The sequence below is a fragment of the Pipistrellus kuhlii genome, unplaced genomic scaffold (assembly GCF_014108245.1).
Source record: "Pipistrellus kuhlii isolate mPipKuh1 unplaced genomic scaffold, mPipKuh1.p scaffold_m20_p_1, whole genome shotgun sequence".
In the NCBI taxonomy this organism is placed as follows: domain Eukaryota; kingdom Metazoa; phylum Chordata; class Mammalia; order Chiroptera; family Vespertilionidae; genus Pipistrellus; species Pipistrellus kuhlii.
In genome coordinates this window covers 168,321,086-168,336,002 of record NW_023425404.1, presented here as the reverse complement: position 1 = coordinate 168,336,002, position 14,917 = coordinate 168,321,086, and the positions used below count along the sequence as shown (strand labels likewise).

The following is a 14,917-nucleotide window of genomic DNA, read 5'->3' as shown; positions in this document are numbered from 1 at the left end:
ATTTCCTTTTGGTTTTAATGTCACCCTGTTGGCTCCAAGCATCATTTAATGACTCCCAGATTTGACCCTGCCTGCCCCTTGAATCACAGGCTGACCTCTGCATGACCCTATTCACACTGACCCTGCATGCACAATGCTCACATTGTATCGGATACACCTTTGCCCCTCCCACCAAAAAAAGCCCAGAAGCAATGGTGGCAAATGTGTTCACCTGGTTATTTTGGGAGCAGGGTCTAATATCCTCTTTCTAAATGATAGTAACTGACTTTATTATGTAATGGGGAAAAAAAGTCTCAAGAACATTAACATTTCGTGGGGCTACCTGGGAATAAAATTCTAATTCGTGAAGGAGCACTGAGACCCATGATCTTAAATGAGCAATTTAGTTGAATTTTAAAAATAGAGCAGCAAAAAAATTAGCATTTTGAAGAACTAAGTCCTGTGAAAAAGAAATTCTAATTACTAATTACTACCTGATGCAATAGTTGTTATAATAAAATATTATTTAAAAGGTCAATTGCTATGAAAATTCTATTTCAGTTATAGTTTTTCTTATTCTTGCCTTATACATAAAGATATAAATCAAAATTGGAGCCAAAATTTCTATAATTTCAAAAAAATATCTTAATGCAAAGAGGTTGCTTCAAAAATGGCTTAGAAGGGATTCTCCTCTACGATCACTTTGGTTAAAATATAGAAATTAGGTAGAGATTTGAGGGAAATTAGTAGCCTTTTTTATATTGCCCTGGTAATATCTATACTTTCACATGTTGGTACAGTCATAACATTCCATCTGCACTTTGCTCTGGAGCCATAAATGACTGTGCTGGTGCCATCAGTTGTTCTTACAACATTTAGAAAATGAAGATCACTTGCTTATCTTATTTGCTGTCATTTAGCTAAGAGAAAACAACATATAAACGAGGCTTATTCTTCAGAGGCAGCCGTAACTTGATAGAAAACTGCCAGGGATTCATTTCACTAGATACAGTAGTATATATTAAGTACACACTGGGGGAATAGGAATTCCCTGGAAAAATTGAGGGATACCCTGTCTCCCCGCATAGTTAGACGAATGGTCTTAGCATTTGGGCAAGGAAGCCCTTAATCCTTGAAGAAGCTAGAGGAAGACCTACCCAGATATCCATGGAGCTGGAAAGTCCTTTAGTGTTAGCACAATGAATAATAGACTGTTGCCTATTTTCTGTCAGCCAAACAATAGTAATAAGTGGGTAGATTAAGAAAATGGACAGGTGGGGCAAAATTATTAATATGAAGATTTCTCTAGTGCTGACTTGATGCTGGTCTCTGAATGCTTTTTCAGTTTGAACTGGTCTATAAGCCATAGGTGTGTCCCAACCCTGTTCTGCATTCCAGGAGAGCAGGGACGGCCTAGTTGTCCATTCTAGGACATGGCAAGTACCCAATAAATGTTTGTGACAGTTGGCTTCATCTTGTAGTGCTGACTTATTTTCTGTTCATTGCCATCTTCTCATTTATTTTATATTTTCCTCTATCCTCTTTGTGGAACAAGAAGAGTTATAAATGAATTCTACATAACGGCAAATTGAATATTGTTGAAGAGTGAAAGGATAGAGAAGTCACATTTAGTGAGAGGAGCCAGGTGAGACTTCATGAAAGAGGTGATTTTGACATGGTTATAAGCAAGAGGCAGAAGTGTAGCTGGCAAAGAGGACTCCTAAAAATGAAGAGAGCCAAGTCTTATAATTCATGTAATAAATTTTAGTCAAATGCTGATTTCCCGATTCTAAAAGAGAAGCTTAGGATACAAAAATGTAACAACGTGACCTGTAGTAACGTCGTAGAGAACAGTGAACCAGAAAGTCTATCTTTTCTTTTGGCCATGAGAAGAATAATGGGAGGCTCCTGTTGAGAGAGGAAAACAAATTGATCAGAATTTAAAAGAATACTCCAAGCTATTATTTTTAATTTTTAAAAGCAGCTATACTTTCTATTTTTCATTCTATTATTGTCTTAGTCCATTCAGGCTGCTATAACAGAATATCCCAGACTAGGTGGCTTATAAACAACAGAAATTTATTTCTCAAAGCTCTGAAGGCTGGAGAAGCCGAAGGTCAAGGTGCCAACAGATTGGTGTTTGTTGAGAGCTTACTTCCTGGATCACAGAGGTTGTGTTTTTACTGTCCTCACATGGTGGAAGGGAAGACTCTGATCTCTTCAGCCCCTTATGAGGGCACCAATCCATCATGACCTAATCACCTCCCAAAGGCTTCTCAACACCATCACGTTAAGGACTAGGTTTCAACATATAAATGTTGGCAGGACACAAAGCATTCCCTCTATAGGAATGATCAAAGACAAAATGCATTACTTTTCAGTCTAACAGTCCCTACTCTTGGCTAACCCCATCCCCCAATTAATTTCCTCTAGTTCCAACTGCAGTCAGCCTCAATCCTGCCCTTCCTTCTTCCATATTCCCAGCATGTGTTATTGTCAGGGTCACCCTAACCATGACACCTCTAACCCAGAAGGACCTCCCTGACCTATGATTCTGTCATGCCTTACGGAGAACTTTCCCTACCTCAGAGTTCCTAACCCCACATTCCGATGCCCTCAGATCAGTTTCCTTGGACAGTATTGCAGACCCACATCGAAATGGAATTTTTCCACTCTCCATGGACATGGTGATTTTCATCTCTGAGCCTTGCCTGAGAGGGCACCAGCTCTTTATACCCATTAGTTTTTTCTGGCTCTTGCTGCTAATTTCCTCTATGCTGTATAGCCCATGATGTTAGCAGCCTATTTATGATATTTCTTGAACTTAAAAATAATATATAAATATGTTTACCACAATGCCATGCATATGCAAATATTCCCAAATAATTTTTTCTACTTGTCTAATGTTTACGAGATTTGTCTCTCCAATATAACAATAAACTCAGTAATCATAATACCATCTGGTTTAACATTTTTCTTTATGCAAGCCATTTTTATATAAAATATATCTTGTACATATAATACAATATTTTTAATTTATTTTACATTTATCTTCTCCCTGAGAATAGAGCCTATAACCTCAACTTTCGTTCTTACACCTATGTATCCTCTACAACACTACAAACACAGGCACACAGTAAGTGATCAATAATTGACTATAATATTAATAAAATAAATGAAGGATTTAAGGCATACCACAACAACTGAGTAAGAGTGAGAGCTCATAATCAACTTCAAAGACTAAAATGCTTAGAAGTCACTGTCAGAGGAGTGTAATAGATATACCTTGAAATGTTCAAGGAGGAAGAAAGTTCTGCATTTTTAGCTCCTTGGATCATCTTGGATATCGAAGAGATCCATAGATCAATCTATACTTGGCAAGTGGAAAATAAAGCAGAACAAACAAAAAGCACAACAGAACCCAAATTTCCCTGTCTGCCTGGAAATAGGGAATGTGAAGGTTGGTGGAAATAACAATGGTCAGAGGAAGTCTAGAAAGTGGTGCTTTCCTTTTCCTGTTGGGACAGATCCTGTGTGGATGTGGCTGGTTGTTTCGGGGTCAGTACAGCTCATACATACAGGGAGAAGTTAGCTCTTCTGCCCAGGAATTCTGCTTCTAGAGGCTCCTGGTATAAATCATGATGGTTTTCTCTGAAAATGCTTTCCTTTGAACCAACTGCATTTTGAAATATAGAAAGCTCTAGCAGAAAAGGGATGGGATGGATGTGGGTTCACTTGGGAATGGTCGTTCCCTAAGCACTCAGTACTTCCCAAGCTCCACAGGCAATGCTTCATGCCTGCTCTCCCAGTTAGTCCGGACAACACCTTGCACACGGAAGCTCTGGGAAGTGAAGTAACTTGTCCCCGGCCACCCAGTGGCAGAGCCAGGCTCCTAACTAAGATCAGTCTGAATCCAGAGACAACGTTCTTTTCCCTGCATCAAACTGCCAATTAAACTCTATAAAAAGCTACTGAGCACGTGTGTCAGACACTGTTTTAGCTCCAGGGACATGGCATGAAACACACAAAATCGTGTCTTCAAGTAGTCTACATGCTTGGGATTCCCAAAGCATCGCTCGGGATAGTTAGAATCACCTAAGATATCTCTAAAATGCCCGGGGAGACAGAGAAAAGAATGGCGGTGCTATCCAAGTCTTAAATCAATAAGGACTTCATCCGGAGGCATTTGCATTCATTTTTATAAGGCTCACTAGAACCAGGGCAAATTTTTTTTCCTCTATTTGAAATTCAATGAAAGGCAGAAAAGACATGTGGGCACAGAATGATACTAGAAAGGGCCTGATTAATGTCTCATAGATGTTTAATTTCGTGACTCATCTTCTACCACTACAACTCCACAACATCCAACTGTGTTAGATACCAGCAGGTACCAGGGTCCACTTGGTCATTATTTGTTGTGTCATATTTAATCTTAAAAAGTCATTTTTTCCATTCTACACAGACTCTCCATGTAGCTATAATTACAATTTTATTCTGGCCTTCCCTTGACCCCAAAACTTCCAAAGTCTTTGCAGAGTGGCTACGATTATAAAGGAAATTGAATTTAGCAAGCCATTTCCAAGAATCTCCAAAGTGTATTTATATAATCAAGCAATGTAGAATCATTCTTCAATATTAATTAGAAGTCCTTTGCACCCACAATTTTTTTTTTCAATTTTAAGGATAGAATAAAAATCAACTGAGGATTGTTGTCTTGAAACCGTAGCACATTGACCTAAAGATTCAGGTAAGCATCAATCCCAAACAACTCTGGGAGAAACTACTTCGACCCCCTTAGTACCAAGAGGTCTTTTATTGGAATGAGAAAATTAGCAATTTTGAGTGTGACCTAATTCTGACCAAGATCAATGTTACAGAACACATTACCACCCTGTTTTTTTGTTTATTCAAGTTCCTTCCTAAGAGCATCCTGAAGAACACTTCTAAAAGTGAGCTCTCTGGGGACTTGTGTCCACTGTAAATAACTCTGCCATCCAAAGGAATAATTCAGTAAAATATAAATACAGACAAATCCTCTTCTCTGTCTCACCTTCCCCTGCTCATTAGGGTTCTTCTTTCCAGAAATTCACAGAAGTGCATATACACCATAACTATAAATGGAAGTGACTGACCTGGTTTTGGATTTTGTGGAAATAATGAGATTATATTATACACAATGAATAGAAGACAGTAGGAAAGAAAGAGAGACACAGAGAGCTGCCAGGTATCATAAAGGAACATAGGAGAATGGCAGAGACTGGATGAATTGGGAGGAGAGAAGACACTAGCACGGAAAGGAAACATTGTTGAGGAAATATTATTGGAACATCCCTATGGGTTATTAAAAACGTTCCTTCTTTTCCTGGGGCATTTAGTATCACTGCCTTATATAAGTACTCACAGAACTCACATTCTGGCATTTAAAAAAGAGAGAAACTCTTCATATATCTAGTAACTTCTTTCCACTGAGTAAAAAAATAATAATTTTTGAACTAGTTTAAGGCTCATAAGAAATTGTATACGTAGAACTGAGTTCCCATGGATCTTTAACCCAACTTCCCCCAATAATAATATGTTCCATCACCTTAGCACATTGTCAAAACTAGGACATTATGTTGTTCAATATTATTAAGTCAGGCACAGACCTTATTCAGATTTTCATTTAAACATTTTTCTTCTTTATTCTTTTTTTGTCTATTGTCCTACGAAGCTTCACCACATGTGCAGATTCCAGTAACAAATCAGGATATAGAAGTGTTCCATCACGACAAAGAAACTCCTTGGCGCTACATCCCCCACGCTGGCCAGGGCGACCACCATCGGGCTATTCTCTTTGACTCTAACGTTGTCATTTGGGGACTGTCATCACAGTGTGTGACTCTGCAACGGGCCTAATGCGCTTGCCCCTAAGATGCATTCATCACATTGATTTTTAAAGTTCCCATTAAGCAAACTTTAAAAGAAAACCAAAAACACTGTAAGCATCAAAACGGATCTGATCATTTTCCTCAAGCAGTATACATAGAAAAAAAGCATTTAGAATTCTTACAAAGAGAGAATGTGCCATGTGGAATAAACTGAAGAGCTGTTAATAGAGTTACTTCTTTTTTTTTTTTAAGCAATGTATTCTTTTTTAAAAATATATTTTATTAATTTTTTTTTACAGAGAGGAAGAGAGAGGGATAGAGAGTTAGAAACATCAATGAGAGAGAATCATCGATCAGCTGCCTCTTGCACACCCCCTACTGAGGATGTGCCCTTGACCGGAATCGAACCTGGGACCTTTCAGTCTTCAGGCCGACGCTCTATCCACTGAACCAAACCGGTTTTGGCTAGTTATTTCTTAGAGGAGATTAAAAGAAACAGCTTTGGCAAGTTGAAGGATCTTATTTTGGCTTTCCTAAAACTATGACATCAGGATCTCTGGGACCACAGCATTTTGGTTTATTGCTTAAACTAGAGACCTGATGCCCGAAATTCATGCAAGACTAGGCCTCCCTCCGCCTGGCTGCTGGCACCAGCTTCCCTCTGGCACCCGGACCAGGGCTTCCCTCGCAGCCCCCACTCCGTCTGGTCTAATTAGCATATTTTGCTTTTATTATTATAGATCGTTGTTGCTGTTTGTGGAGAGCAGACTAAAATTTTGGAGATAAAATTTTCATTAAGAACTTGATCAAATGCCAGTTCCTACACTATTTCTATATCTGTGATTAGTAACACTATTTTTGAAAAGTAGCAGATGTTCACAACCATTTCGACCATTAATGAAGAATACTTCTACTACACAATGTTTATTACTTCCCTCAGCACTTTAAATGCTCGGATTCAATGTAAAATCTGATGACGCTAACTTTTAACAAAACAGTGAAGTCTTCATAGCATAAAGTTACATCCAGAAACCTAAATTGGTTTTTAAACATGTAAATAGAAAGATCCTGTTAAACCTCTACAATAATAGTAACATATCTGCTAATGAGCAGCTTGCCAGTTCAATAGGTCCCTATAACTCACTATGCCAATGTATTTGGCCTGGGGCCGGGACTATCTTCTCTGAAGGCACAACTTCTGAGTTCTTTTCTGTCTTCTAATGATCACCTCACCTTTCTGGCTTCTTATTACAACCTTGGCCATGGCAGCCCCCTCCCAGGTTTCATGACAGGGCAGAACCCCCAGAGGCAGCTCTGCGGATCCTCCGGGAAAGGCCAGCTGTCTGTCAGGAGAGACAGACCATCTCCCAAGTCCAATTTAAAATACAACCGTTCTGCACACACCCAGGTGGAAATCACACACTCCGCTCAGTGCAGCTGGACAGCTCTTTCCCTAAAGCCGCAGGTCCAGTGATGGAAAGGAGGGCAAGTATGCCCTGGCCCGTGTTGCTCAGTGGGTAGAGCACCAAATCTATGCATTGAAGGGTAATGGGTTCCATTCCCAGTCCAGGGCACAAGCCTGGGCTTCAGGTTCAATCCCCGGCCCCCCTTCAGGTGCGTGCAGGAGGCAACCAATCAATGCGTCTCTCTCATATCGATGTTTCTTCCTCTCCAGCCCCCAACCCCTCCTTTACCCCTTCCTTACATTCTCTCTAAAAATCAATGGGGAAAAATATCTTTGTGTGAGGATTAAAAGAAGAAAGAAAGAGATAAGATAAAAGAAGGGAAGGCAATTATTTGTCAGGTTAACCCAGCAGCAGGAAGGGGGATCCCGCTGCAGCCAGTGGAGTGGAGGATGTGCCCCAGGTGCATGCTGTTAGGGATGGCAGCCAGGGCAGAGAGCAGGCAGGCAGCTGGCCACAGAGAGGCACGGCAAACCCCAGCAGGAGGTTGTCCCAGAGCACAGAGCAGGAGGCAATGAAGAACTGGAAGCAGCAAGATGGTGGGGGCCCAGACAGTGGTCAGCATAAGGAAAGTGTGGGAGCAGATGGCCATGGCAGGAGTAAGGGTTAGGGGAGCACAGCAGTGTCCCTGTTAGTGGCACTGGAGAACACATTTTGAGCTGGAGCACAGGAATAAGGTAAGGGAGAGAAAGGAAAGGGCAATGAATTTGATTGGCAGCCTACCAACCTAAGCACTTGAAACACGTGATCTTATTTAACCCCCCAAAACAACCGTGCAAGGTAAGTATTAGCCTCATTATACAGGAGAGAAAAGGGGTTCAAGAGGCTATCTTGTGTTGCCATCATCATACAGATGAGATGTGGAAGAGTGAGAACTTGAACTCAGGACAGGCTGGCTTCAAAAATATAATGTTGATATCCCAAGAAACTAGAAACACCAATTAGAAAGGATATATGCACCCCTACGTTCATAGCAGCACAATTCACCATAACTAAGATTTAGAAACAGCCTAAGTGCCCATCAGCAGATGAGTGGATTAAAAAACTGTGGTACATCTACACAATAGAATACTACACTGCAGTAAAAAAGGAGTTCTTACCATTTGCAATAGCATGGATGCAACTAGAGAGCATTATGCTAAGTGAAATAAGTCAGTCAGAGAAAGAAATATCACATGATCTCACTCATTTATGGAATATAATGAACAACATAAACTGACAAACTAAAACAGATCCAGAGAAACATCAATCAGACCATCAAACCTCAGAGGGAAGGTAGGGGAGTGTAGGGGAAAGGGGGAGAGATCAACCAAAGGACCTTGTATATATGTATATAAGCCTTGTATGCATGTATATAAGCCTAACCAATGGACACAGACAACTGGAGGGTAAGTGCATGAGTGAGGGGGATGGGGGAATAAGGACACATATGTAACACCTTAATCAATAGAGAAATTTTTAAAAATGCAATGTTGCTCCATTCACGCTGTTGTTTGTCGTAATTGTCCTATGTAATAAAAGGCTAATATGCAAATTGACCAAATGGTTGAATGACTGCTTGCTATGATCCACACTGACCATCAGGGGGCAGACACTCAACACAGGAGCTGCCCCTGGTGGTCAATGTGCTCCCCCTGTGAGAGCTCAGCCAGAAGCTGGGCTCACTGCTGGCAAGCTCAGCAGTGGTGGTGGGAGCCTCTCCCACCTCAGCAGCAGCACTAATGATGTCCTGTCCGACTGCTGCCTTAGGCCCGCTCACCCTGGGCTCCCTGATTGTGAGAGAGTGCAGATCGGGCTGAGGGCCTCCCACCCCATTGCACAAATGTTGTGCACCGGATCTCTAGTGTTCATTAAATGCCAAATATTTGAGAACACAGCTCCCAATACATATTTCTCCTCATGTCACTTACGTTTCCCCTTTCATTTATAATGTGCTAAAAATTAGAGACTTTTTTTCTCCCAGAATCTAAATTCACTTCCAGGGGCTAGATAGGGGTGTCGAACTCAATCAGAGAAGGGGCCAAAATCTAAAATCCAGCCTAAATCGCGGGCCGAATGGTTTACTGAACAGTCATAAACTGTCATTGTGATGGAAACGCAGCAGAGTGCAGTGATGACAGCGCGGTGCGGGCCACATTGCAAGGCCTGGCGGGACGGATTTGGCCTGCGGGCCTTGTGTTTGCACATGTGGTAGGAGATTGGGCATAATGTCAAGCGTATCTGAGAATGGTATTTGGAGGCAGCCAAGAGGAAAGCAGGATGCTGGGGCGAATAGGCCAGACCTCGCTTCTGAGGGGTCCCCAGAAGATGGAGGTGCACCAAACCAGAGACCGACACATGGAGGATGGGGCTGAGGCACGTCTTGTGAGAGCAGGCTGCACACAGAAAACCTGACGCTCCCAATGAGCTCTCCTCAGCCTCCCACAGGCACGCAGCCGGCAGGGGACAGATGGCTCTAAGAGGGGACCAGTTTCAGTCCAAGGAAACTGGGTGACGAATGTGTAAACATAGATTTCTTTTGGAATAAATATTCATTGTGAGTCTCTTGATTTTCAAAATGTATACTTCATGAACTATAAAGACATTTTTTTAAATGTCTCCAATTTTCCTCCTAATGTGCACCCTTCTAATAAAATTATTTCATCTAGTTATATAATATATATATATTGTCAGATAAGGAGTAGTCGGGCATGTAACCTTTCCAGTTTTGATAACTGTCAATACTGGAAGTTTCGAGCAATGTAATTTTTTAAAATTAAGGACTGAGGTTTATTTGGCATTCGAGAGCACCACCTGCTGGATTAATGAACAACAACAAGTCTGGAACAAAAGTGAATCTTCACATGGGTTTTTAAAGAACTGGTCATGGAACTCTATGAGGCTCATCCCTTCTCTTTTCTTTCCCGCCCAGTCGCTCCTTTCCTGCCTTTATTTACACCCTGAGGCTGTCCATGCCGCCACCGCCTAGCAGTACTGCTGAGCCCTCGGAGTGGCTACGGAGCAGGCTTCTCGTGCCTCATTTAATAAAATCTAGGATGTTTCTATGGTAAATATCGAGTAGAAAGGCAAATACTACTTTTGAAACTGCAAAGTTCAATTTTCTTCGAGGGACTGTTTCTTTTTGCCCGGGGATGGGTTTGTGGGGTTCTGTTTGTTTATTTTACACATTAACTACCATTCTAATAGATCGCTTTCACATTTCATTTGTAAATAATGCCTAGAGTCGACTGATTTACAGTATTTGAGCTTGTTGTTGTGATATGGCTTCCTAATGGCTTTTGAGAAAAAGAAGGTTGGTTTAGAGATACTTTTTTAAAAAGCCTCTGACCTCAAAGGACCCACAAGTGTTATGAGTGAGAGGAATGGCACAGATAAAAGACATTAGGGAGTGGTAGAGACTGGGGACTTAGAGATCTGTCTCAAAGGGTATACCTTATCCTGACCCAGCCAGCTCTTCAGTTTTTTGTTTTTTTATTTAAAGAAGCCAAAAAAGCCTGATTTTCATGAGACATCATTAAGTGTTTAAATGTTAGCAACAACAAAAACAACAAAAAAGACCTGCAGGCCAGAAGTGGCCTGTAGGCCAACCTCTGATTCAAAGTTGTAGATACTAAGAACTTACCAGATGTATTTTTTGGACTTCGCTCACTGGATGATAAAATATGAACAAGTGAGCGGTTTATGGCTAAAAATCCACTCCAGTCTCTGATCAAATCACTTTACCATGCCTAAGGACCTCGACCACTCAGTCAGTAAGTCTATGCTATATGCCCCCTGTTCCTTGACAGTCATGTGACAGGATCATGGATTGTTGAGATATCCTGGCAATGGCCTTTTATTCCTCTGGCTGCCCATGTGCCTTAAAGTAACCCAACACTCATCTTTTGACTACAATAAGCAACAGTTTAGCAGAACTGGGAAAGGCAGCTGTGGGGTTTATGGGCTTGAAACTTGCATTGCATTTCCAAACAGACACATGAATATGTAACTATAAAAATATATTTATGGCCCTGACCCATTTGGCCCAGTGGATACAGTGTCAGCCTGTGGACTGAAGGGTCCCAGGTTCAATTCTGATCAGGGGCATGTACCTTGGTTGCAGGCACATCCCCAGTAAGAGGTGTGCAGGAGGCAGCTGATCGATGTTTCTCTCTCATTGATGTTTCTAACTCTATCCCTCTCCTTTCCTCTCTGTAAAAAATCAATAAACTAAGTCACATGATATGAAAATTAAAAATAAATAAAATATATATATATATATATATATATATGTGTGTGTGTGTGTGTGTGTGTGTGTGTGTGTGTGTGTTAAAAACAAAACAAAACAAAAGAACACTTTAATTCAATTTTTGGCCATCATACGCTATAGTAAAGTCTCCTCATTCATACACCCTATTGGGACAACAGAGGCAATCTACCTCTGACTTAAGAAAGATGTTGACAGCATTTACACATTTTAAAGAGAAATTCATTAGCTTTCTTACTCAGAGTGCTCCAGGAAACAGTACAGGTTTTATGTTTTGGCCTGGGGAAAATTCATGGAGAGCATAACAATACTATGTAGATAACAAATTTCATGACAAAAAAAGATTTGAAGGATATTATTCTCTGCTTTGCTGAGCCCTCAGAGTGGCTACAGAGCAGGCTTCTCGTGCCTCATAAAATACTATAGATTAGATCATTTAAACAACAGAAATTTATTTCCTCACAGTTCTGGAGACAAGAAGTCCAAGGTCAAGGTGCTGGCTGATTTGGTTCCTGGTGATGGCTCTCCTCCAGGCTTGCAGATGGCCACCTTCTCCCTATGTCCCCACCTGGCCTCTCCTCAGTGCATGAGTGTGGACGCAGAGAGACTGCACTAGTGACCTCTCTGGCATCTTTTCTTGGAAGGACACTAACCTTATCAGATCAGGGCCCCATCCTTATGGCCTCATTCAACTTTACTTCCTAAAGGACCCCGTTTCCAAATTCAGTCACACTGCGGGGGAAGGCGCAGAGAGGACTTCAAGATATACATTTGCAACAGGACAGCAACGTTCAGCTGATAACAAAAGAGCTCCACTGTATTTCGTTATCATCTGTAGAATGCCTCTTGAAATTAAAATAATTAAAGCATCTCCTTTTTTAAAAATCGAGTATGAATGTTGGATTTTTTATCTTAGCCAAATTACTTTAAGCCCCCTTTCCCTGAACTACAGTCCTTTTCTGGTCTAATAGGCACACCTGGTGTTTATTTTTATATATTTGCTAGTCTTTCATAATGTTTCAACTTAGTCTCTGAAATGATTCTTCCTTCATTGTTAATGAATTTCCAGGTTCTAGCTTTCCATGGAACTTCAAGTCATTACTTATAATGTCAGCACTAGGTATAGCTTTTTCTCAGAACTTGCTTTAGAATTCTGGGATGTCATCAATTTATAATCGTTCTTGTACTCTCTGTGCAAGAATACACACCCTACTGGCTTTCCCCACCATAGACTTTTCTAGATTATCTTGAATTGTAAATAAGCAATATCAAACATCAGTTACTTTCCTCTAAAATTGCAAAAATTACATACAGGAAAATGCATACCCGAGGAAGCTGCATGTTTCTTGATATCGTTCTTGTACTCTCTGTGCAAGAATACAGTAGAAATCCTAAAAACAAAGTAAAAAATAATGACTTTCCACACACACACACACATATATAAAAATACATTCATATATGAAAAAACTATCCACCCACATATATATGAAGCAACCTTGGAAAATCATTTACTCTATTTTCCCCCTGTCAAGTCACATGATATTGTATTTTAAATCCTATACACCTCTGATTTACAAAATCGAATTTGTTCAATAAACAGTTATTTAGTAAATGAAATAAATTTCAACAGTAGTAATATTTTTAAAGCATTTCCATTTTCACTTAAAAACAAATTAACTGTGTGGTTGTTTTAAAAATCCTTAATTAAAAAAATTTTTTTCTTAATTTTTAAATTGTTTCATTTTATTATATAAACTATGGTGATATTATTAACTGTCCTTCAAATAAACTATTCTATTTCATAGATGATAATTTTTAATAATTTGAATAATAATATATGAAAAGATAATGAAGTACAAATGTATAAAGTCATTTTTTAAAAAGGCAATGCAGATAGACCTCGGGTTATGTTGGACTCGATGTACCTTGTTTTGTGGTTACATTGCCATCTCCCATTTATTTATTTTTTTAAATGTTCCATCATTTTGACGTATATACATATGTGCTTTATGTTTTTTTATTATTTATTTACCACAAGTAAAGGCCAGGAATTGTTATCTTTCTTTTATTTTTATTTTTTAATTTTTATTTCTGACCATTTCACTTCATTGCTGCTGTGTGTGTGCTCCACGTGAGTGGCACAGGTGCTCATGTAGGTGGGTTCCGACTGACAGCGAAAATCGCGGTACATTGCAGGAACGGATCTCTGATGTAACCTGAGGACCTACTGTAGTTGGTTTGACCATGTCCCCTAACATTAATATAAAACCAATGTGTGCACTGAAGGTAAAGAAAAGGTAAAAATAAACACTGGGATGTGTCTATGCCAGTTAAAATCCAAAATACTGCTAAAAACAAAACACAAGATATGGAGAAAAAGAAAAGATACACCAATGAGTAAAAAGGCAACTTTCTGTTTAATCTGAAACCAAGGATTTTTTCCCCTAAGTGTTTCAATCTTGGTTATTAATAGTGGCATTGTGTTTTATGATACAACTGAGCGCTAATTTCCAGAAATATCCGAAGACTTCCAGAGTTTAAGTTTATGTCAGTCAGGCTAGGCTAGGCTATTCTGCACTATCAAACAACCTGAAAACTTTCAGTTTAAAACACTATTTTATTTCTTACTCATGTGAATATCCATCGTATGTCAGCCATGGACTTTGCCTGCTCACAGAAGTTGCCAGATACCTAAGCTGACAGAGGCTCATCCTGACAAAAACAGAGGCAGGGAAGGCAGAAGATAGAGAACCCTGTGCTGGCTCTTCAAGGGTCTCCCCAGAAGTGCACCCAAGTCTACTCACATGCTATTGGCCAAAGTAGGTCACATGACCTAGCCTGGCATCAGTAGGGTGGGAATGAATCATTCTTGCCCTGGAAGAGACAGTCTTCCAATGGTCTTAACCGTATCCTACAGCTAGGATTACAAAAACAGACTCATCTGCTTCATCTCATTTGATTCTATTAACAACTCTCAGGTCAAGACAGGGGGGGGTGCTGTGGGACATTTCTGTAAAACTAACTCATCAGTGTTAACTGGTTCTGCTATTTCTGTTCTTCCACATTAGCTGTCAGACTGGCAGCAAAGGGTGGGACAAGCCATGCCAAGGCCCCTACCAAGCTGCTCTCAAGCCCACCTGCTTCATCCACCCTAGTTCCTGCCTTCAGAGAGTTCCCACTTCCTTGTACTCCCCTCCAGTCCCAGGAAAGGAGCAGGTGGGCCAGAGAGGAGATGACTGGCTGAGCGACATAAGCCTGGTTATCCGATCCAAGGGCATGGAGCTATTTGGGCAAGAGTGCAGCGGCGTCCATGGACAGTGATAGGAATGTGACATAGGAGAGGCAGGTGCCTGCGCCAGGTG

At 40.5% G+C, this 14,917-nt stretch overlaps 1 protein-coding gene across 1 annotated transcript in view; it reads right to left on the bottom strand.

The window, feature by feature from the left end:
• LOC118706492 overlaps positions 1-14,917 on the bottom strand; it is a 73,765-nt gene that overhangs the window by 13,707 nt on the left and 45,141 nt on the right. Inside the window, exons 7-8 of the mRNA XM_036415843.2 lie at positions 12,882-12,946; positions 1,810-1,887 (exon numbers count right to left, since the gene is read on the bottom strand). Coding sequence (XP_036271736.1) covers positions 1,810-1,887; positions 12,882-12,946 — 143 coding nt within the window. The remainder of the gene's footprint in view (positions 1-1,809; positions 1,888-12,881; positions 12,947-14,917) is intronic.